At 33.5% G+C, this 23,730-nt stretch overlaps 3 protein-coding genes and 2 pseudogenes across 3 annotated transcripts; 3 read left to right on the forward strand and 2 right to left on the reverse strand.

The window, feature by feature from the left end:
* Positions 1-1,164: 1,164 nt before the first annotated feature.
* On the reverse strand, positions 1,165-3,792 carry LOC133675181 (rust resistance kinase Lr10-like). Its single transcript, XM_062096471.1, has 3 exons — positions 3,027-3,792; positions 2,678-2,704; positions 1,165-2,578 (listed from the first exon to the last, which is right to left on the reverse strand). The coding sequence occupies exons 1-3, from the start codon at positions 3,691-3,693 to the stop codon at positions 1,464-1,466; spliced, it is 1,809 nt and encodes a 602-aa protein (XP_061952455.1). The 5' UTR covers positions 3,694-3,792; the 3' UTR covers positions 1,165-1,463.
* A 3,478-nt stretch (positions 3,793-7,270) lies between these two features.
* On the forward strand, positions 7,271-9,895 carry LOC133675184 (rust resistance kinase Lr10-like; annotated as a pseudogene).
* A 572-nt stretch (positions 9,896-10,467) lies between these two features.
* On the forward strand, positions 10,468-13,751 carry LOC133675178 (rust resistance kinase Lr10-like). The gene is made up of 4 exons (XM_062096468.1): positions 10,468-11,265; positions 11,534-11,566; positions 12,330-12,359; positions 12,467-13,751. The coding sequence occupies exons 1-4, from the start codon at positions 10,527-10,529 to the stop codon at positions 13,603-13,605; spliced, it is 1,941 nt and encodes a 646-aa protein (XP_061952452.1). The 5' UTR covers positions 10,468-10,526; the 3' UTR covers positions 13,606-13,751.
* A 261-nt stretch (positions 13,752-14,012) lies between these two features.
* On the reverse strand, positions 14,013-15,538 carry LOC133675993 (rust resistance kinase Lr10-like; annotated as a pseudogene).
* A 3,955-nt stretch (positions 15,539-19,493) lies between these two features.
* On the forward strand, positions 19,494-22,387 carry LOC133675567 (pentatricopeptide repeat-containing protein At3g49170, chloroplastic). Its single transcript, XM_062096989.1, has one exon. It carries the CDS (start codon positions 19,504-19,506, stop codon positions 22,084-22,086), a length of 2,583 nt encoding a protein of 860 aa, XP_061952973.1. The 5' UTR covers positions 19,494-19,503; the 3' UTR covers positions 22,087-22,387.
* Positions 22,388-23,730: the final 1,343 nt, after the last annotated feature.

Below are 23,730 nucleotides of genomic sequence, written 5' to 3' on the forward strand. Positions count from 1 at the left end.
CTCTAAATTATTTATACCCTTAACTATTCATCAAATGGTATAAATGTCTTTTTCAATCCATTATTTTCAACATATTACAAAATGTATTAATGAAGTCCTCATATTATTAATTTGATCAATTGAGTCCCTGTACTATTTATAAAGACATTAGCGGTGTTTTGATACATGTTCATATTGACTAAATCTAGCTTGGTATTCAATTTGTAAAAGAAAAAAAAACGATCAACAAATGATATTTGATTTTTATGAACTTTGAATTATTTAAGAAAATTGAATAATATAAATAACAACAATGTAAAACCCTAAGATATCCCGTAACTAAATTAAAAACTTATCTTTAAATTACTGTTTCTTTTTCTTAATTATTTTAATGGAATTTATGGGATGTTTTGATGTTTTTTTGTTGTTTTAAAATTATTATATCTCTTCCTAGCTTTTTTTGCCTTTTATTTAAGAACTAAGGATCATGATAGATTTGTCAACATAAAAACGTGTCATGTATCGAGTGTGATGGAAACTCGTTGCTAATTCCATCATGGATGAATGGTTCTGTTTGCAAACAAAACGAGTATTTAATGGAATTAATGAATTAAATCAGCAGTCAAGGGACTTGATTAGTCAAATTACAACAGTTTGGGGACCAAAGTAACTATTTCAGAAAATACCGGCAATAATCAAATTTGGTTATAAGACTTTTTTAAATTTAATTTTATTATATTAATCTCAATTGTCACCCAGGCACGTATCAGACCCTCAATTTTACAAGCCCAACAGAGTTAGCAGCCCATCCACCTCGTCAGATATGAAGGCAGGGGACGCGCGCACAAACAATATTCTGAAGTTGAAGGACCTCCACGACCAAATTCAGAGTAGGATGAATTTATCCTTGTCAAAACTCAGAGTCCTTGAACTGGATGTTTGGTACTGAACCAGATATCTGGAACAATCAGTACTATGCTATTTCACGAAGTTGATGCAGAGCAAAAGAGTTTTTCCTCTTTTTTTTGGTTGGAATGCACAAGCTAGCAAATGCTGGCCATATGGAAAAGCTCAATATTTTTTATGGGGGACTGCATCAGCAGTGATGATAGTTCTGTTGAAACATTCAAATATCCATTGGAGTCTGGCTCATACCTTTCCAATCCAGGGGAAAGGCGAAAAACATTCGGAATCAACCTTCATTCTTATCACTTAAAGAACCAAAGAATAGAGTTCAAAGATTCATGCTCTGTATGCATTGATCATATTTATTGAAAGCTTTAGGGGATCCACCAAAAATGTGGTTACACCTTATATGAGCTAGCTTGTGAGAACAATCGAGTAGTTCAGGAAAATACTCCAGTTACGGAGACCTCTTTGACCGGCTTCTATTCAGCAATGAACACGCTTAGGATGTCACTGAAGAGTGTAAATCAAGTGAAGTCTCCTGAAAAAACGATTATCTAGTATAGAGCATTGTATGGTCACTCTGCCTCTGAGATCACTTCCAGAGCTTGATGAAGAGGTCTCCCCGGCATATTGACATTCCTTCTTCCTTGACCTGCAGAAGCAAAAGGGCTGGGAGGCATTGTTAATGTGTCCCCTGCTCCTTCCAACATTTGAACTACAGCATTCATTGAGGGACGATCCACAGGGTGCCATTGAATGCACCAAAGTCCTACAATTGTCAGCTTCTTGGCAATCTGTGCATCACCCTCCTTTTCAATTCTGATTCTCAGCTCTTCTCCATTATCCAGGCTGTTGTAGACCCATTCTGGGAAGTAGATTTGGTTGTTGTTCTCTATCTTATCATCGATAGTCTTCCTCCCTCCAACCATTTCAAGCAGCACCATTCCAAAACTATAAACATCAGACTTGTAGGATACATTACCAAAGTTCCTAGAGAACACTTCAGGTGCAATGTACCCCAAGGTTCCTCTAGCTGTAGTCATGGAAACTGCACTCTGATCCTTGGAGCATAGTTTCGCCAGACCAAAATCAGATATTTTTGGATTGAAATTGTCATCTAGCAAGATGTTATGAGGTTTGATGTCGAAATGGAGGATTCGCTGATCACAACCTTGGTGAAGATACTCTATTCCCTTAGCCATGCCAAGAGCAATATCCTGAAGTTTCTCCCAACTAAGAGCGGATGCGTCGCCATGCTCTGAAGATATAAATTTCTCTAGTGATTCATTTGACAGGTAGTCGTAAACTAGAGCTCTTCTAAATCCATCAGCACAGTAGCCGACTAAGCGAATAACGTTGACGTGATGGATTTTTCCCATTGTTCCCACTTCATTAACGAACTCTTCTCCATTCCCTGTTGAATTGTTCAGGATCTTCACGGCTACAAAGATCTCATCAGAAAGCTGTCCTTTGAACACAGTTCCATACGCTCCCTGACCCAACTTGTCCTTGAATTCATTCGTAATCCTTTTTATGTCGGCATACGTATATCTGGTGGGCTTGAAAGCTTTATAATCTGCCAAAAAGTTTTCAATCCTTTTCTGATTTTCTTTCGCTGCTTTATCAGAGCTGTAGACACGGTATGCTGCAAAAAATACCAGTAATAGAAGAACCCAACCCACGGTCGCGACTGCAAATAAAACATTTGTGATCAATAAGTCATCAATATAGTTTAGAAGTTGCAAGACAAGGAAACAAGTTGAAAATGCTATATTCGCAGAATTCTCACCTGCAGCCGCTATCTTTTTCCTGATGCCTGTGAATGAAAATTTATGGTATCATCAGTTTCTTTTACAGCATGCATTTGAGAATCATAATCCATGGATTCAATGCAAATCAGGACTAATTAGCAGAAATTCCTAATTCCTATCATTTATCAACTACCCAATCTACTGATAATTGGACTGATTTATTTCCAAACAAGATTACTTAAACTTATTTTTCTGTTCAAATTGACATGGATACTATATGTTTCATTACTAATACTTGAAGAACTCATAAACAAGTTTGATTTTATTAACTAACAAATAATCCAATAGTTTAAAAGTGAACTGAGAAAGGTGTAAGAAAGACCATACCTTTATTTGATTTAGGCTTGTCATAGCATTCAGTGTCAAGCCTAGCATTAGTCTTCCATCTGCAGAACTTGCCTTGTGCTTCACAAAGTCTACATGCTGGCATTGACCAATTCAAACGTAGTATTTTTTCCTGCCTGATGATTTCCCATGGAACTGATGAAAGACTATATATCTTAGTACAAGATGTCAGGTCTGTATAGCTGATGAGATAATCAGATGTATAGGCAAAAATATCATATCCAGGACCACTAAGGCAAGCCAGTTTCTGATATGTATCTCCCTTCCATGATGTACAGTTGAAAAAAGCATAATCATCCTGCCGCATGTCTCCAAACTTGAAAGGAGATGTAGACAAATTGAAGTTTCTGAGTTGCTTTGGAAGGCATTTATCTGGGTCAGCAGCAAAGATCAACTGTGATGCATAGTCAATTTTGTTGACGTATAGTTTCACAGAATTTGGTAGCTGCAACAACGTTTCTCTCCTGTCCGTGCAGGATAGCTCAAACCCACGATAGCCACAGTTATCTGGCTGCTTTTCTCTGAGGCTGAATGGAAATCTTACGGCTGGACCGTGTTTCTTACACCTCGCTTCTTGGCACAGATCATTAAGGCCAACTCCATGACCTACAAGGACCAGCATCAACAAGCCAACTACAGAGAGATCCATTTCCAAAGACAATTCTTTTGAGCTCAGCTGCCCTGCAAATGATGTTGTTATCTTGAGATTGTAACTTGTGGTTTGGCTCTTTACACATAGTTGACTTGAAATAATTCAATGACTTTCTCAATTTGAAAAAACAAATATTTTTTTTGTCCGTGTGGGGTAACGATGTTGTGGTGCTGGGAAGAGTCGGGAGTCAAATCTGCCACCTCGAGAAAGCATTAACTCTTGTGAGTTGTGACCATAGGATACGGAAAAAATATAGTCAAGTTTGTCATGTTCCACGAAAAAGATGAGCAATATTCCTTCTTCCATGATCCATCCCTAGATCCATGATCCGAAGGTTGTCAATTTCATTTTATTTTATTTAGAATAGCTGAAATATTCTATATTAATTTAAAAAATAAAACAAAATAGAATAATTTTTATCTTATTTTAAATCTTGATTTATTCTGGATTTTTTTGGCTAAATTTCGACCAAAACGTTCCGGTTTCATTCCACATGTTCCGTTCCGCTCTTGAAAAGCTATTTTATCAAATTAAACCTTGTTCAATTTAATTAATTAAACCATCAAAATATAAAAAGCTCTTTTTCATTACTATTTTCAATAATAATGATATTAATAATAATATTGAAATTTATTATTACTATTTTCATTAACAATGATATTAATTTTTTAAAATTAGATTTATCACTAATATATATGGTTTATATTCATATTGTTTTTTTCATGTTTATACTTTGTAGGAATTTGAGCAAAATAAGGGATGCTTTAGATTCCATAAGCCTTAATAACATTAACCTAACTTTATATTTAAAATATTTGTGTTAAAACATTTTACTTTCATAATATTTTGATATTTTGTTTAAGTTAAATTACTTTAAGTTAAAGATCTATTTAATCTTGACTATTTAGAAATATTTTAAAATTTGAAATTATATTTGTTTGGCATTGTGTTTGTATTACATAATTTATAATTAATTTATCTTGAATTTGAATTATGTTTGTTGAATATATATATATATATATATATGAACAGTACAACCCTGAAACGGCACGCCAAAACATTTCGAAACTGAAATATTCCATTCCAATTGAAATAACAAAACACCTACCGAAACGGAATTGACAATCTTGATCCCGAGAGGCAGCACTAAATTGATTTTTAAAAAAACATTAAATTATGTGTCATTTTTCTTCTTAAACATGGAGTTTTTGATTCATGGAAATGTTGGCCTCTTAATAAGATATGTAGTGGAAACTAAACTATAAAATAAAATTATTTAGGAGTTTTTATGATTTTGTTAAATAAATTTAAAGTTATTTAAGAATTTATTACCTGAAGAACTGATTTTTTTTGGCATTAAATAATTTTTTAAAGGTTGGATTGTCACAAACCACAAGTCGATCAATTGTCCGGCTTTCAACGGTAATTCACACAAACTACCCGTGAGAAATCTTTTAAATTCTTATTTAGAAAAGAGAGATTGCTATGCCAAAAGTGCTAACTCTAATTCTATATTTTTGTAATTTTTCTATCTAACATACAATAACTCTTAAAAATAAGAGGCATAACTCACTATTTATAGGAAAATAAAAAGATCCTATAAAATGATAAAATATCAATTTTTCACATGAATAATATTTATATATTAATTTAAGATAATTTAAAAATTAACTCAATCAAGTCCTTACTTGATTTTTCTAGGTCTAGATATATAATTCATGCATTAATTATATTCTAGTCCTTAATTTTAAAATATATTTTAATCAAGTCATACTTAATTAAATTATCCCAATTTAATTTATGACTAATAATTCTTAATATGCGCAATCCATTAAATTTATAATATGTTGGTCCAAATTATAATTATAATTATAATTATAATTATAATTATAATTAAATAGAATTAAATGAATTAAACAATTTAATTTATTAACAATTAAACAATTGATTAATTTATATTTGAAGATTAAGTGCATCGTCTAGCAATGTGTCATGATCCTTCAAATATTAGAAAAATCATTAGTGGTTTGACTTAACCTTTATAGTGACTGATTTCTTAGTGTAATTAATATTCTTTCATCAATAATGTTTCGATTTAACATTAAAGCAAAGAGTATATTTGTCATGTTAAACCATGTTTGTTTTATACATAATAGTTATTGATCGTTTGAATAAGATTTGAAACTCTTTTAAAATCTCATTCCACTTTGATCAAGGATTTCTCAGTCAATATTATTTGAGAACAGATGAACATTTTTTCTAATTAATTTAGGATTATGAATCATCTCTTAATCATTCAAATACCTTCATATAATTTATGCTATACCCAATGTCTGTTCTTTCATTCCCTCAATTAAAATAACATGTAACATGATCAAAATATAATATTCTCTATATAAAATGACTTAATGATCTCAAGTCTAAGAATTATTTACACAACGTACCGTCACATGAGTCTTTCTATAGATATAGGTGATCTTTCCATATAGAATTCTCATATAGATTAGTCCAGTTTACATGTCTTGTGACAAACACTTACATATTAATTCGAAGTATCCCTTATACCTTAACTTATGAGAATAACTGTTTCTTTTCATAAAAAAAGAACATAATATGTACTAGTTTTTACGGCTCTAATAAATATCTAGTATTTAAGAAAGCATAAACCATGAACATTTTAGAAACAATGCTTTGATGCAATATGAATATCATAATTATAATAATTTTATAATTTTCTTTACAAAATACTTTTGACTCGTGAACTTATCTTTATTCTAAATTTATTTATATAATATTATATGAATACTAAAAATAAATTAAGATTTTGTTAATAATAAATATGTATTTATATGAATATAATAATACCATGTGTAACTCACTAATTAGTTACAGGACATATTAAGCAAACGTGAAATGCCATGATCTAATGTTGGCCATATGCAAAAGGGTTCCCCATCAGAATTCTTGAAGGGGGTCTCTCACCTTTCCAAACCAACAAGGGATGTAGGGTTGAAGGTTTGAACAAACTCCACTCTTGTCATTCTTAAAGTTCATATATGCTTATACTTTGTCTGCATTAATGTTCTTTTAGAAATTTTTGGAAATTTAATGGTTTTATATGAATTTAGAAGTAAGAGGATCGTTGTTGTTGTTATGATCTTTGATTTGACTTTGTTACTATTATTGAACGAAGGGATTTGCATGAAATTTGAGGAAGATGATGTGTAAAAATCATCAATGGTCCCTGTAAGTTTATAATGATACATTCTAGTCATTGGAGTTTGAAATGTCATGATTTGGTTCTTAAAATCAATGATTGACATTCAATTGGGTCTACATGAGCAAATCATATTTATGGATTAGTACTCACAGATAAATTACAGAGTTTATTGGAGCCTAATGATGATATATGATTTGTGACAGGGTCGTAGATCATGGATTTTGATGATTATAGATACATGGTAAGTAAAGTGTTACATTAAAATTACAGAGTTTATTGTTTTGTTGAAATTATCTTATGTTCTTATACATAGGGTGAAGAATTGGTATGTTCAAAGAAACTATGGACAGGTTTTACACATGCATCAAAGATCGCAGAGCCTCTCACTCTCTCTGCAGATAGTCATAAGTTTCCAAGTCCAGACTGGCACTGCACAGACTAGTCACCGTTGTGCTCCTTCTTCCTGTGGCAATATCCGAAATGTAAGCTCACCTTTCTGGCACCAGGCTGTGGTTACTCTTTCTATGAGCTAGCTTGAGAGAAAAATCAAACATTCCTGCACTTGTATTCGGGGAAATACCTTCTACAGTCAATCAATTACAACAAGTCCACAATAAGAGTTATGGATGCCGGTGTTAATAAGGACAACTGCTCCTCTCTCCCTCAGCATCCTTTGACCATAACCAACTTCAACTATGGAGACCCTTATAACCCGCCTTTTTCTTAATCTTCATTCGTTGAAGAATCACAGATGCTAATGATATTCATGAAGTGTGCAAATCCAGTGAAGTCTCCTTTTTATGTGAACACTGCTCCTTGCATTAATGGAACGTGTTCTTATGTTCTAATTAAGAGCAATATCACATATGTGGAGAACTTGTGCAAAGTGGAGCTGATTGCTATATCATCAATGCCGATAAAAGATTACAGAAACATTTCCTACATGGACATCCACAACAGGCTAGCTTACGGATTCGAGCTCTCCTGAAATGAAATTTACTGTGTAGTTTGCAGAGGAGAAGAAAGGTGCTGCCTTCCAGGCCAACGTTTTCCATGCCCCTCAAAAGGTAGGGACAACTATCTCTTCAATAATTTTCTTGTGAGAATTTCTCTGATCTAGTATGATCTGCATGTGAGATTCGCTGATTTTACTGTACTGTCATCTATTACAGATATCATTGGCAGCATAATCGAACAGAGCCATCCATTTTACTTCTTTTTTTTTTCACGAAAAAGTAAAATCAAGATTCATCTATCCTAAAATACTCACAGCATAATTAAGAGTTGCAACTGCAATGATCATGTTTATCTAAAAGCAAGATACTATAAAATACAACAAAACAACAACAAAGCTTCAATCCTAAACTGAAAAAAGTTTCTATCCCTGGCTTCTCTATCCGGTCATTTGTTTTAGATGGTAGTAGAATGGGGTAGGGAAAATATGCTAGCTTTCAACTTAATATATCTAACCAACCTAATTATTTTCCTGTTGATGCAGTAGAACGTTGGTTCACAATGATGCTCATTGGTAAGTACTTAAATTTTTTATATTTGAATGCATATATTCTTTTGATCGCATAATTTCCAGGTTGTCAAGGATGCCAACAGCAACTGAAATCATTTCCCTAATAGTTTTACTGCACAGGGGCACTAATTGTTGGAAGGGAAATTTTTTTCTGTCCATTTGTGTTTGCTTTTTTGATTTACACATGGCGAAGGAGGCATACACCAATGTACCAGAATATCGAAGAATTTCTGCAACATCAGAATAGCTTCAGACCAATAAGATGCTCTTACTCAGAAATTAAGAAAAGAACCAATGGCTTTAAGAACAAGCTGGGTCAAGGAGGCTATGGATCTGTCTACGAAGGGAAGCTTCGTAGTGGAAGTCTTGCAGAAGTGAAAATGTTGGGCAAGTCCAGTGGAAATGGCCAAGATTTCATCAATGAAGTAGTAACAATTGGAAGGATTCACCATGGTAATGTGGTAAGATTTACTGGCTTTTGTGCTGAGGAATCAAATCGTGCGCTTGTATATGATTTCATGCCTAATGGGTCACTTGACAAATATGTTCTATCTCGACAAGGGAATACTACTTTAAGCTGAAAAAAATGTAAGAAATTTCTTTAGAAGTGGCTCGTGGCATCGAATATCTATACCGAGATTGTGACATGCAGATTCTATATTTTGACATCTAGCATCAAAATATTTTTCTTGATGAGAATTTCACTCCAAAAGTCTCTGATTTTGGACTTGCTAAATTGTATCCTACAAACTACAGTACTGTCACTCTTACTGCAGCAAGAGGCACAATAGGATATATTGCACCGGAATTGTTCTACAAAAACATCGTCAGTGTTTCATATAAAGCTGATGTTTATAGTTTTGGAATGTTGTTCTTGGAAGTGGCTGGCAAAAGAAATAACACTAATCCAGTGGCAGAGAGTTCCAGTGAAAGCTATTTTCCCTCTTGGGTTTATAACCAAATTGTTGAAGAAATACTTGAAATTGGAGATGCAGCAGAAGATGAAAAGAAAACAGCAATGAAAATGATTATTGTAGCTTTGTGGTGCGCACACAGATGCAGCGGATACCATTGTTTTTTCTTGGAGCAGTGAATGTCGTGATGGGGAACTGCTAAGAAGAAGTCAAACATGGATACATTAAAGAAAAGGGTGGGGGAAAGTGAAGTCAAATTTGTCACCTTTGCATTTTCCACAACTCTCATGTATGATTTTCTTTATGAATATGGATTTTTTGTTTTTGTTCTTAAAGATGCATAAGCTGACGCTGCCCATATGCAGGAAATCCCAATAATTTTGAAAGGGACTCCGATAGCATTTTAAAATGCAATATCCATATGCTTTTTTTTCTTTTTTCTTTTTTCTTTTTTAAATAAATGGATACCTTTCCAAACCAGGGAATATAGTCCATTGTTTATGAACCAAATGGAAAATAAAAAATAAAACTAAGTCAAGTTTGAATCAATTCGTGCATATGGCTGACATCACATTTGATAATATGACTATGAACAGTGTAAATATTTTTTTTAATGTATATTCCAATACCAAATAGTCTTTTAGAAAAGCTTATTGTATTTAAATATATAATTATTTAAATAATTTAATATGATTTAATTAATTTGATAAATTTAAAAATAACTTGGGTTATTTTTAATTAATATAATATTAAATAATAAAATTAAAAAAATATTAATTAAAAAACAAAAAAATAACACGAGTTAACTGGATAAACTCGTCAAATCTATAACTAATCAAATAATTTTATAAAAAATATAAATTTTAAAAAAATAAAAAAAATAATGAAAGAAAAACAATATTCAATAAATAGTATTTTAGTATTTTTATAAGATTAGTGAGAATAATATTTTTATATAAAAAAAGTAAAATAATTTTTTGTTTAGTAATTTTTTAAAACATGTAAATTAAAGAAAAATTAAATAATATATATATATATATATATATATATATATATATATATATATATATATATATATATAGATGCTCTGAGATCCCAAGGGGTGCCCTTGCTTTTACATTATCAACACCTTTCATGCCCTTGTAATTGCAGTACCTCTGACTTTCTTGAGATGTCTGCAACAAAGATCCTCCTTGCTAGTTACACAGGCACAGCTCTTCTTCTCTCTCTCATCATCTGTATCCAAGTCCAAACTTGCACATCACAGACTGATCATGTTTGTGCTCCTTCTTCTTGTGGCAGTCTCCATAACATCAGCTTGCCTTTTAGGCTAAAAGGGGATCCACCAAACTGTGGTTTCTCTTTCTACGAGCTATCGTGTGAGAACAATCAGACAGTCCTGTACATGTATTCAGGAAGATACCTTGTACAGTCCATTAATTACAATAACTCCACAATTAGAGTTGTTGATTCCAATGTTAATAAGGGTAACTGCTCCTCTCTCCCTCAGCATTCTTTGACAGGAAGTAACTTCAGTTACAGAGACCCTTTTGATTGGCGAACCTCTTTTTGGTCACCCAGTAATGAATCACAGAAGGTAATGATGTTCATGAAGTGTGCGAATCCGGTGAAGTCTCCTCTTTATATGGACACTGCTCCTTGCATCAATGGAACAAATTCTTATGTTCTAATTGAGGCCAATTTGTCATATGTGGAGAACTTGTGCAAAGTGGAGCTGATTGCTAGGTCATCGTTGCCGATAAAAGATTACAGAAACATTTCCTACATGGACATCCACAATAGACTTGTCTATGGATTTGAGCTTTGGTGGAAAGAAGTATTCTGTGGAATTTGCAAAGGAAAAGAAAAGTGCTACCTCTCAAGCGAAGGTTTGCACTGTTCCACAGAAAGTAAGCGATTACTGTCTTGTTTTACCTTGTGCGGATCCCTTTGTTTTCAAGAAAAATCATAGCTCAGCTGAAACTTTGAATTCCTTGCATATGTGACAATACTAACCTTGTTTTTATCAAACACCATCTTGGTAGAGTTAATGGCACCAACTGAGCCACTTGGTCATAAATTATTCCATTTTCGTTTAAAATCGCAGCACTCTTGTTCTGTTATAGATTTATCTTCCCTATTTTTTTGCTGATGTTATCTGTTTTTCGTAATGTGTAGGTATATTTGTTCAAATAATCACCCAAATCATATGTAAGGATTCTCTCTCCATTTTATTATTGGCTCCTGCTTTGCATAAGCATACACCTAGCAGCTAGCACTGATCACTCCCCCCACAGCACCATGAAAAATTTCTGCAGAAAATGTTTATCTAGCAACAAGATGTCATCATAATGTAGATAAAAATGTAGTCTTTAAAGAGGTCATTTTTGGCAGTGAATTTTAGAAATGGAAATAGTTCACAATGCATACGGACCTGATAGAATGGTAAATGGATGCTAGCCATTGTTTATAGATATGGATTACAAAACGAAGCTGCAACTATAACATCCCGCTTGACGAAACATAACATGCTTAGTTTTATCACCACATCATTCCTAGAACCCCAACCAGGGCTCTAATGCTGAAATGTAACATCCCGGTTGGCAAAACATAACATGCTTAACTATAGGGGAAATTCCACCGAAATTTCGGTAGAAATTCCATAACCACCAAATGAATTTAGAACAAAAAACAAATTACCATACTATTTGCTATGCCCATTACTAAGCATGTTATGTTTCGTCAACCGGGATGTTACAGCAACAGATTGCACAAATACCAAAAAATAGCAGGAGCCTCTGAATCTATGCATAGGTAGCCAAAGAATATGATCATGTTAGGCAGGGTGTGTATTCATGAGGACAGTGTTTCTGGCCCCTGCCTATCTCAGCTTGCATTTGGTTTAGAAGATAGTGTAATTGGGTTTCAGCTATCTGATTATGACTCCCTGATTAATGTTATTTTGTTCTTACAGCACTTTGGTGGTTTATATTGATGATGATTGGTAAGAGCCTTTCCGTTCCTTGGATTATACGTTTAAATCATCTTTTCCAGCAGGCAAAGATGCCAATAGCAGCTGACTTTCTTTTCCCTGAAATTTTTACTACACAGCGGGACTCATCATTGCAAGAACTGTACTATGCAGTCCATTTGTGTTCGCATTCTTGGTATATAGATGGCTAAGGAGACATTTATCGATGTATGACATTATTGAAGAATTTTTGCAAAGTCAAAATAACTTTGCACCTATAAGGTACTCTTACTCGGATATTAAGAAGATAACCAATGGTTTCAAGGAAAAGTTAGGTCAAGGAGGCTATGGATCTGTCTATAAAGGGAAGCTCCGTAGTGGAAATCTTGCAGCAGTAAAGATGCTGGACAAGTCCAGTGCAAATGGTCAAGATTTCATCAATGAAGTAGCAACAATTGGAAGGATTCACCATGTTAATGTTGTGAGATTAATTGGCTTTTGTGCTGAGGGATCAAAGCGTGCGCTTGTATATGATTTCATGCCTAATGGATCACTTGACAAATATGTTCTATCTCGACAAGGGAATACTACTTTAAGCTGGCAAAAAATGTATGAAATTTCTCTGGGAGTGGCTCGTGGCATCGAATATCTACACCGAGGTTGTGACATGCAGATTCTACATTTTGACATTAAGCCTCACAATGTTCTTCTTGATGAGAATTTCACTCCAAAAGTTTCCGATTTTGGACTTGCTAAATTATATCCTACAAATAACAACACTGTCATGCTTACTGCGGCAAGAGGGACAATAGGATACATAGCACCAGAATTGTTCTACAAAAACATCGGTAATGTTTCCTACAAAGCTGATGTTTATAGTTTTGGTATGTTGTTAATGGAAATGGTTGGAAAGAGACAGAATACAAATCCGGTGACAGAGAGTAACAGTGAAAACTACTTCCCTGAATGGGTTTACAACCAAGTTGTTGATGGAAGAGTTGAAATTGGAGATGCCACAATAGATGAAAATAAATTGGCAAAGAAGATTATTATTGTGGCACTGTGGTGCATACAAATGAAGCCTATTGATCGTCCTCCGATGAACAAAGTTGTGGAGATGCTTGAAGGAGATGTTGAAAACCTAAAATTTCCTCCAAAACCTGTTCTATTTCCAGATGAAACACCTACGAATTACACTTACTCTACGGACGAAACACATTCATCTTCTATGCTATTTGACTCGAATGACACAATTAGTTTACTTATAAACTCTGGTTGAATTACTAATTTGTAAAGGCTCAATTTTACCTGCTTTCTGCAAAAATTTTACTCATGTACATACTGAGGATAGTGAGATTCCTTGGCAGAGAATTTTCTCTCAAAATTGCTGAGTATTCTTTCTTCTTAGTTGGAGCAATTTTTTAATGTGTATTAGTGTTGAGGTTACTTTCACTGCAGAGCTCAGCCTATAACAATTAACTTGACTTCAGGTAAGAAACGGCATATGCCTCACCATGATGCCCATCAAACTTAGTAAAAAAATAAAATATATGTGCAATTAATTTATTGTCTGGTATGTCATGCAAAATTACACTTTTGGAAACCTTTAGTGGAAGAAAAATTACATTGCTGGGCTTAATCATGATCTTCCTTTCCATCTCTGAATGTTATACGTGGTATGAAACTTCATTCCGCTTCAGGAATCGCAACCAAGTGATGGTGAAGTTGTCTGCTAGCCATATTTGCATTCATTCTCCCTGCACCTGCAGAGGCAAAAGGATTTTGAGGCATTGCAAATATGTTTCCTTCTCCTTCCAACATTTGAACTTCAGTTTTCATTGAGGGACGATCCATAGGGTGCCACTGAATGCACCAAAATCCTACAATCGCAAGTTTCTTTGCAATTTCTGCATCCTCTGCTTCCTGGATCTTGAGTCTCAGCTCTCCTCCATCTAAACAGTTGTATATCCATTCTGGGAAATATACTTGGCCAGTGTTCTCTGCTGTATCATCTGTATTTTTCCTGCCCCCAACTATTGCTAGCAATACCATCCCAAAACAGTGAACATCAGACTTATAGCACACGTTCCCAAAGTTCCTAGAGAAAACTTCAGGTGCAATATAGGCCATAGTCCCTCGAACTATAGTCATGGAAACAGCACTCTGAACCTTGGAACATAATTTCGCCAGACCGAAATCAGAAATTTTTGGATTGCAATTTTTCATCCAGCAGGATATTCTGAGGCTTAATGTCAAAATGAAGGATTCTCTGGTCACATCCTTGATGAAGATACTCAATAATGCCTCTGGCGATGCCTAAGGGAAAAATCCTGAAGCTTCTTCCAACCAAGAGGAACACTCTTTCCAAGAACTGAAGATAAAATTTCTCTAGTGATTCATTTGCAAGGTACTCATAAACTAGAGCCCTTTTGAATCATCAGCACAATAGCCAACTAAACGAACAATGCTGACATGTTTTTCCCATTATTCCTACTTCATCAGTGAACTCGTCCCCGTTTCGTGTTGAAACAGCTCTTCACAGAAACAAAGATTTCAACAGAAAGCTTTCCCTTGAACACTTTTCCAAGTTCCCAGACCCAGAGTTTCCTTCAAGTCATTTGAAATCCTTTTGATATCGGCATATGAACATCTTGCAGGCTTGAGAGCTTTATAATCCTCCAAAAATCTTTCAACCCTCTCTTGGTTTTCTTTCGGTGGTTTGTCAGGCCTTAATCTGGGGTAGAATGCAACCACCAATAGTACTAGAAGAAACAAACCAATAGTTGTAACTGCATAAAAAATTACTAGTCAAGAATCCATGTCTTCTACACAATTAGTACAGGCAAAAAAATATTAACAAAGCATAAAAGCGAAAAGCACAGACAACCCACCAGCAGCCGCAATCTTTCTTGTGGTTCCTGCAATAGAAATGGTTTCTTTTAGCTTGTAAAGTTGACGGAACTTGAAAGAATCATAACATACCGCAAAACTATCATACAATGTGGAAGTATGAATATACCTCTATTTGGTTTGGGCTTGTCATAACATTCAGTTTCAAGCATGGAAGTGTTAACCTTCAATTTATTGTACTTGCCTTGCTCTTCACAAAATCCACACTCTGGTCTGGTCCAATTCAAAGAAAGACTATTGTTTCCTCTAATGATTTCATCTGGAAATGATGAAATGTGATACATTTTGGTATAAGATATCATGTCACGATCCAATTTCCGGATCCATGATGATCAGTATATAGACAAAATCATCCTCTAGACACTCATACCTAAACGAATCTAAATTTACATACAAATTTACTTTTTAAATAACTCAATCATTATTTAACAAAACATTAATACAAAATTTATTTCGTAATATAATTTGATTTTTTTAATACAAAAGTTAAATATAAATTTTTGTAATTGCGGAACACTAATTAAACATAATTAAAAAGTACTAACTACAATAAAAAAACAAATTCTGAAGGTAAAACAAAACGACTTGCTAACAAGTTATAAACCTGAAAACGATAAATAATAAGAGAGTGAGTTCAACAATTTAGTGAGTAGATAATATTTAATACACATACACAAGGTAATACAACAATGATAAATATATATACAAATATAACTTTAGGGTCTCATGGGAAAGTTTCTTAAATAAACCATAATAAGAATATTATAAAATAAAGCTCATAAAAAAATCAAAATGTAATGAGTATGAGGCTCCGTATTGTGAAATGATTAGTTCATATAGGTTGATGACTTTTTAGGGTTTCAGATGTGCATAAGACAAACACAACCATATTGACATGAGTATTCTAACTGATATACCATATGTTTATATCATAATCAAACATGTATTTATATCTCAAGACTCAACTAATACCATTAATCAAATGAGAGATATCAATTCATAAATATATAATTTTTCATATTAAAGATTTAATATTAATAAATAATTATATTTAATTATAAATAAATAATAAATAATAATATAAAAATTATCAAGAAACATGATAAATTTATATTAATAATTCAAGTATTTATATTAGTTGCGTGGTATATGAAAAATTATCAGCTTACATGCTAAAAAGCAAAAGATCTTAAAAACAGTTGATATCCTTCAGGCACAATATCAAGATTTTCTACACACACACACACATACACTAAAAACCGACTGGAAAAGCACACCCTAATTGATCCAGCCTTAGTGTGGTCTCTCTCTAGACTCCATCTGCACATCAAAGTTTGAAAAAGAGAGACAAGAAGAAAGTGGTGTTTTCTCCTAAAATTTTTCTTTTTACTTTTATTTTCTTGTCTTTTTATTTTTTATTATCTTAAAAAAAAAGGTGACAGATAAAAAATAAAAAAAATCAAAAGAATGAGAAGTGATGGTGAAAAAAATAAAACAGAGAGAGGAGAGAAAAGTGAGATAAAAAACAACAATAGCAAAAGTAAGATCAACTAATACATAACTACGTTGATAATACTAATTAAATTTATGTATTAGTATTCTTCTGTTTCTTTTTGTGTTTTAAAAATATCTTTTTAAAAAATTAAATTTATTTTTTTCTTTGCTTTAAATTAATATTTTTTTAGTATTTTCAGATCATTTTAATGCGTTAATATCAAAAATAATTTTTTAAAAATAAAAAATATTATTTTAATACATTTCCGAGTAAAAAGCATTTTAAAAAGCAACCGCAACCGCAACCGCATTCCCAAACAATAACTTGAGCAAGTGTGATCCAAGTTATATATCATTATTATTTAGCAATTTGGTCCCTAAATCATTTAATTTTATGTTGGTGATTTTTGCACTTATCATTTAAGATTGTAGTTTATATTGCTTTTGTGCCAGACAAAAAAAAAATCATGTGCATTTTATTTGTTATATTTTTTTCTTTTTCTTTATCATCTAACTTTGCCATTCATATTAGCAATTAGTTTTTTCACTAATTACATAGCTTGTTGAAACTAGTGAAAAATTAAGATAATTATTTAGTTAATCATTTATACTTAAAAGGTCAATCAAGCATTGCATGCTTTTAATTTTTTTCATGTATGCTATTCTTGATTAATCTCCAAGTTAAAATATAAAAGATAATGTTAGTCTTGATTTTTCAACCCTCTAATCTCTGCCCTTTTTCATCTCCTTTCTCTATTCTTCAACTCAGTTTCTTCTAACTCTCAACTTCTTACTTCTACCATCTTACTTCTCTTAAATCTGTCTTTTTTTTTTCTTTTTTCTTTTTTTTCGTATCTCATGAAACGTCTAATAGATATGTTTATGAACTAAATGGATGAGTGTAAGCCCAAGAAAAAATTCAGACGCATCAAATGATTTTTCTAATAAAAATATGCATAACTTTTCATATCTGATCAGTGAATCTTACTTGAATTTTACCTGAATGTTTTACAGGCTCTGTTTTATAGCGATGTCAGCTAAAGTTCAGGTAGGGAAGGTCTCAAAATTAAACCTAGAATATATTGTTTTTAATTTTCTTTCATTTTTCCTAGATATTTTTTATTTTTTTTATTTTTCTAATAATTTTAGGATTTTCATTATTTTCTAACTAAGTCGGCTAAGTGCCTATTTTATTCAAACACTCAAACGACGACATCTAACGTTCCGCAAGCGCTCTTTGTTATTTCCATCTTCCTGGTTTTTTTCTTTCAATACTAATTTTTCTAGTAAGGATTCACCATGTTAGGCTCGCTGGTTTCTGTGATGAGTGATCAAAGCGTCCTTTGGTGCATGGCTTCATGCCTAATGGATCTCTCGGTAAATGTTTTCTATCTCGAAAAGGAAATACCTTTTTGAGTTGGCAAAAAATGTATGAGATTTCTCTTGAGGTGGCTGGTGGGATTGAATATTTTCATCGGGGCTGTGAAATGCAGATTCTGCATTTTGACATCAAGCCACAGATCGTTCTTCTTGGAGAGAATTTCACTCCGAAAGTTTCTGATTTCGGACTTGCTAAATTGTATCCTTCGAGCAGCAACAGTACTGTTTCTGACTGCAGCAACAGGAACAATAAGATACATAGCACCAGATTTGTTTCTACTAAAACGTTGGAAGTATTTCACGGAAAGCTGATATTTATAGTTTTGGCATGCTGTTAATGGAAATGGCAGGCTAAAGAAAGAGGTTGAATAAAGTGGCCGAACAAGAAAATTCAATCCAGATTTACTTTCCTTCACGTTTGTTACAGTAAAATTTTGCAAGGAAAAGACATGGAATTTGGAGATGCAACAGGAGAGGAGGAGAAGACAACAGCAAAGAAGATAGTTGTCGCCGCCGCGCTATGGTGCATACAAATAATTCCTGACAACCGCCCTCCAATGAACAAAGTCCTGGAGATGCTGGAACAAGGAGTAGAAAGCCTAACATTGCCTCCAAAGTCTGCTCCAGATCCTGAAGGAACATCGGCATTTAGTATCGCAGGTGATAAGAATATGCTGAGGCAAATTTTGGTGAGAAATTCCATACAGCCAGGCTATTTTCTTCATATATCAATTTTTTGATAGTATAAAGCTTTATTCTTAAATAGCTTACACATACTAGAATTAAATTTACTGGGAAAATAGATCCTCATGATCTAGCACTCAAACCAAAACACATTTTGGAAGCAAGTCTACTTGCTAACCATGCAAATCCATAGGTGGGCATTACAAAATTTAAAAGCACATGATTTTTTTTAATTTAAATGATCATAGTATGTTAAAGCAAGCTTTTGCAGAATGAAAAACCCTTTTCAGTTGAGTCTTACAAGTGTTATTCATATTAAAATTTAGGAATTCATAAAAAGTCATGGCCTTCTCTTAAATTCAAACTCCGGATAATATTAATTTCGTGGATTGTTTAGGTCTTCAATGATGCATGCGATATTGATTAAGTTCTGTTTCGGTGAAAGTTTTTGTTCAAAAGGAAGTTTCAACAACAGGAAACCCTTATGCTAGCCTATGGTATTCATTAGGGAATCTGGTCGGGTAAAAATAATATTAAATTTCAACAACAGTAGATTTGTTGGGCTGAGTTTAATAACAATGGTTATAAAAGTTAAAGGACTAATTTATAACAATGTTCAAAACTGAGGGATTAAAAGAGAATTTACTCCATAATAAGTTAATAACCAAACACATGGACCTCTTCAGACATCAAATTGTCATAACGAACAATGATGAGCCTCTCTCTACCTTCTTCTCCCGCCAAAATCCCTCTACCTTCTCCAAAACCCACTAACCACCCTTCCCGCCAAAAACCTCCATCGTCAACAACCTTCAAACCCCAAAGCAGCAGCTTCTACTCCCTCAAGGACCGTCTGTTTCACCACCTCAATGCGGGTCATCTCCAGAAAGCAATCTCGACCCTTGATCAAATGTCCCAACAAGGGACCCACCCAGACCTCATCACTTACTCTCTCCTCCTCAAATCCTGCATCAGGTCACATAATTACCAACTGGGTCACCTCGTCCATCATCGTTTGACTCAGTCGGGACTCGAGCTTGACTCGGTCATTTTGAACTCTTTAATCAGTCTCTACTCAAAATGTGGTGATTGGCAACAAGCACATGAAATCTTTGAAAGTATGGGAAATAAGAGAGATTTGGTGTCATGGAGCGCATTGATTTCTTGTTATGCTAATAATGAGAAAGAATTTGAGGCTATTAGTGCTTTTTTTAACATGCTTGAATGTGGGCTTTATCCTAATGAGTATTGTTTTACAGGGGTTTTTCGGGCATGTTCGAACAAAGAGAACATTTCGCTTGGGGAAATCATTTTTGGGTTTTTGTTAAAAACTGGGTATTTTGAGTCTGATGTATGTGTGGGTTGTGCTTTGATTGATATGTTTGTGAAGGGGAATGGTGATTTGGAATCTGCTTATAAGGTGTTTGATAGAATGCCTGACAGAAACGTGGTTACTTGGACTTTGATGATAACTAGGTTTCAACAATTGGGATTTTCAAGAGATGCTGTTGGTTTGTTTTTAGATATGGTTCTAAGTGGATATGTCCCGGATAGGTTTACGTTAAGTGGGGTTGTTTCGGCTTGTGCTGAAATGGGTTTGTTGTCGCTAGGGAGGCAATTCCATTGTTTGGTTATGAAGTCAGGGTTGGATTTGGATGTTTGTGTTGGGTGTAGTTTGGTGGATATGTATGCAAAGTGTGTGGCAGATGGGTCTGTCGATGATGCTAGGAAAGTGTTTGATAGGATGCCAGTTCATAATGTTATGTCTTGGACTGCAATTATCACGGGATATGTGCAGAGTGGAGGATGTGATAGGGAAGCAATTGAACTCTTCTTGGAAATGGTTCAGGGACAAGTTAAACCGAACCATTTCACATTTTCTAGCGTTCTCAAGGCATGTGCAAATCTTTCTGATATTTGGCTTGGTGAACAGGTTTATGCACTTGTGGTTAAATTGAGGCTTGCGTCAATTAATTGTGTTGGGAATTCTCTTATTAGCATGTATTCTCGGTGTGGTAACATGGAAAATGCTAGGAAAGCCTTTGATGTTCTGTTTGAGAAGAATTTGGTTTCTTATAATACGATTGTTAATGCATATGCCAAGAGTTTGAATTCTGAAGAAGCATTTGAACTGTTTAATGAAATTGAGGGTACAGGGACTGGGGTTAATGCTTTCACGTTTGCTAGTCTCTTAAGTGGAGCTTCTAGCATTGGAGCAATTGGTAAGGGCGAGCAAATCCATGCTCGGATACTGAAATCAGGTTTTAAGTCAAACCTTCACATCTGTAATGCTCTGATCTCCATGTACTCTAGGTGTGGAAATATAGAAGCTGCTTTTCAAGTTTTTAATGAGATGGGAGATGGCAATGTTATATCCTGGACATCAATGATCACAGGGTTTGCAAAACATGGATTTGCAACAAGAGCTCTGGAAACCTTCCATAAAATGCTAGAAGCAGGTGTGAGCCCAAATGAGGTCACCTATATTGCTGTTTTATCAGCTTGTAGTCATGTGGGTTTGATTTCTGAGGGATTGAAACACTTCAAGTCAATGAAGGTAGAACATGGGATTGTTCCGAGAATGGAACATTACGCATGTGTGGTGGATTTATTGGGTCGATCAGGACGTCTTGAAGAAGCAATGGAGCTTGTTAACTCGATGCCCTTCAAGGCCGATGCCTTGGTCCTCCGTACATTTCTTGGAGCATGCCGAGTTCATGGCAACATGGATCTCGGGAAACATGCTGCGGAGATGATTCTTGAGCAGGATCCAAATGATCCGGCAGCATATATCCTGCTTTCGAACTTGCATGCTTCAGCTGGTCAGTGGGAAGAGGTGGCTGAAATCAGAAAGAAAATGAAGGAGAGAAATTTGACTAAAGAAGCTGGTTGTAGCTGGATAGAAGTGGAAAACAAGGTGCACAAGTTCTATGTTGGGGATACTTCACACCCACAAGCACAAGAGATTTATGATGAACTAGATCAATTGGCTTTAAAAATAAAGGAATTAGGCTATATTCCCAGCACAGATTTTGTTCTTCATGATGTGGAAGAAGAACAGAAGGAGCAATACTTGTTCCAGCACAGTGAGAAAATTGCTGTTGCATATGGTTTTATAAGCACATCCACATCAAGACCTATAAGGGTGTTCAAAAATCTTCGCGTCTGTGGAGATTGTCACACCGCATTCAAATACTTCTCCATTGTCAGAAGGAAAGAAATAGTGTTAAGGGATGCCAATAGATTTCATCATTTCAAGGATGGAACCTGCTCCTGCAATGATTACTGGTAAATGTAATCACATTGTTTGACAGAAAGTTATTGACAACTCAATGTAGTATACGTTTGTTCATTCAAGAAAGCTACAAGGAGATTCCATTTGCCATTTGTTGACTGGCCTGGGATTTGTAAACTTACTAGTTATGTTCTTGATAAAAATTCTTCAACTGCTAATCTTCATGGATGGATAAGCAGAGCTTATGAAGAAATAAAAAAAACATGACCGTTTTAAGGAGTAACAAAGTTAGAAGAAGGTTTAATAACAGTAAACATCCCCCAATATTCTCATTGATAATATTGTATTTTTCATTGTATTTTCAGTCTAAATATGTTTGGACTGCAGTAGTGAAGCCATAGATATTAGTGGGAACTTGATGTATTTTTATTTGAATCTATACACACACACACACACACACACACACACACACACACACACACACAAGGAACAAAGGGAAAGGTTAGAAAAATTAAGGGCGATAATCAATACGTTTTATCTCGACCTATGTGAAAAGATAAATAAAAATAAAAGTAAAGGGATGGGCTCAAAATAAAGAACTATAGACATCAATTTCTGCGTGTATTTTCATGTCATTGTATAAATAATCGAATCAAAATATAGTTTAATTGATTATTTTTATAACATTTTCATGATCCTAAAATCACTTCCTTTTAATATCCCTTTTATACAATAAACTATTTTAGAAAAAAATACATAAGTTCTACTTGACCAATACCTTTGACGTTTCTGAAGGGTATCGTAGAAAATTTATCCTTCGAAAATTGCCTCCAATTAGAAGCTAACACTTTCAAAAATATCTCAAACTTATTTAAAAAATAAATTCTCAGGAAAATGTAATAAAAAATATTTGAATTACAGAATCAATCCAATTATACATACATACATACATACATGTGTGTGTTTTCTTGACTAGTTATTTATAATTTTTCTAATATCATTTATATAAATAAATTTAATGGATTAAAAATATCTGAAATGTATTGTTTAAAAAAATTAAAAAAATAGCACTGCTTAAAAAAGATTTTGAAAAATAACTCCATTTTATAAAAGAAAATATAAGCTTTTTAAAAGTTGACATTTTAAAGAGTTGTTAAAATAAAAAGGTAAGAGAGAGAAATGAAAAGGAAAGAAACAAAGAATAAATAAGAATATCAAATAATATCGAAGCCTCGATGATTACATCTTTAAAATTATTAAAAATTATTTTTAAAATTATTAAAAATGTTTTGATGAGATAAATTAAATAATATAAAAAAAATCATCAATGATAATCAAAGAAGACCGCATATGCCTTATAAAAATAAAATGTGTTATTCACCCATTGGACAATGTATATAAACTACGTTTTAATATATTTTTAGAATCTTGTTATATTTTCTTTTCCCTTTTTCCTTTTATTTTTAACTCATTTAATTATTTTTTAAATTATAATTATAATAACAGTGTATTTTTAAAAAATCACGGTTTTCACTCTATTTGTTTTCGTGTTTCAAAATCGATTTTTAAAAAAAAATTAATTTTTTAATTTTAAATTATTTTTTTAAATTTTTATATTATTTTAATACGTTAATATTAAAAATAATTTTTAAAAATAAAAAAATATTATTTTAATATATTTTTAAATAAAAATTAATATAT

Source organism: Populus nigra, chromosome 16 (assembly GCF_951802175.1).
Source record: "Populus nigra chromosome 16, ddPopNigr1.1, whole genome shotgun sequence".
Classification (NCBI taxonomy): Eukaryota; Viridiplantae; Streptophyta; class Magnoliopsida; order Malpighiales; family Salicaceae; genus Populus; species Populus nigra.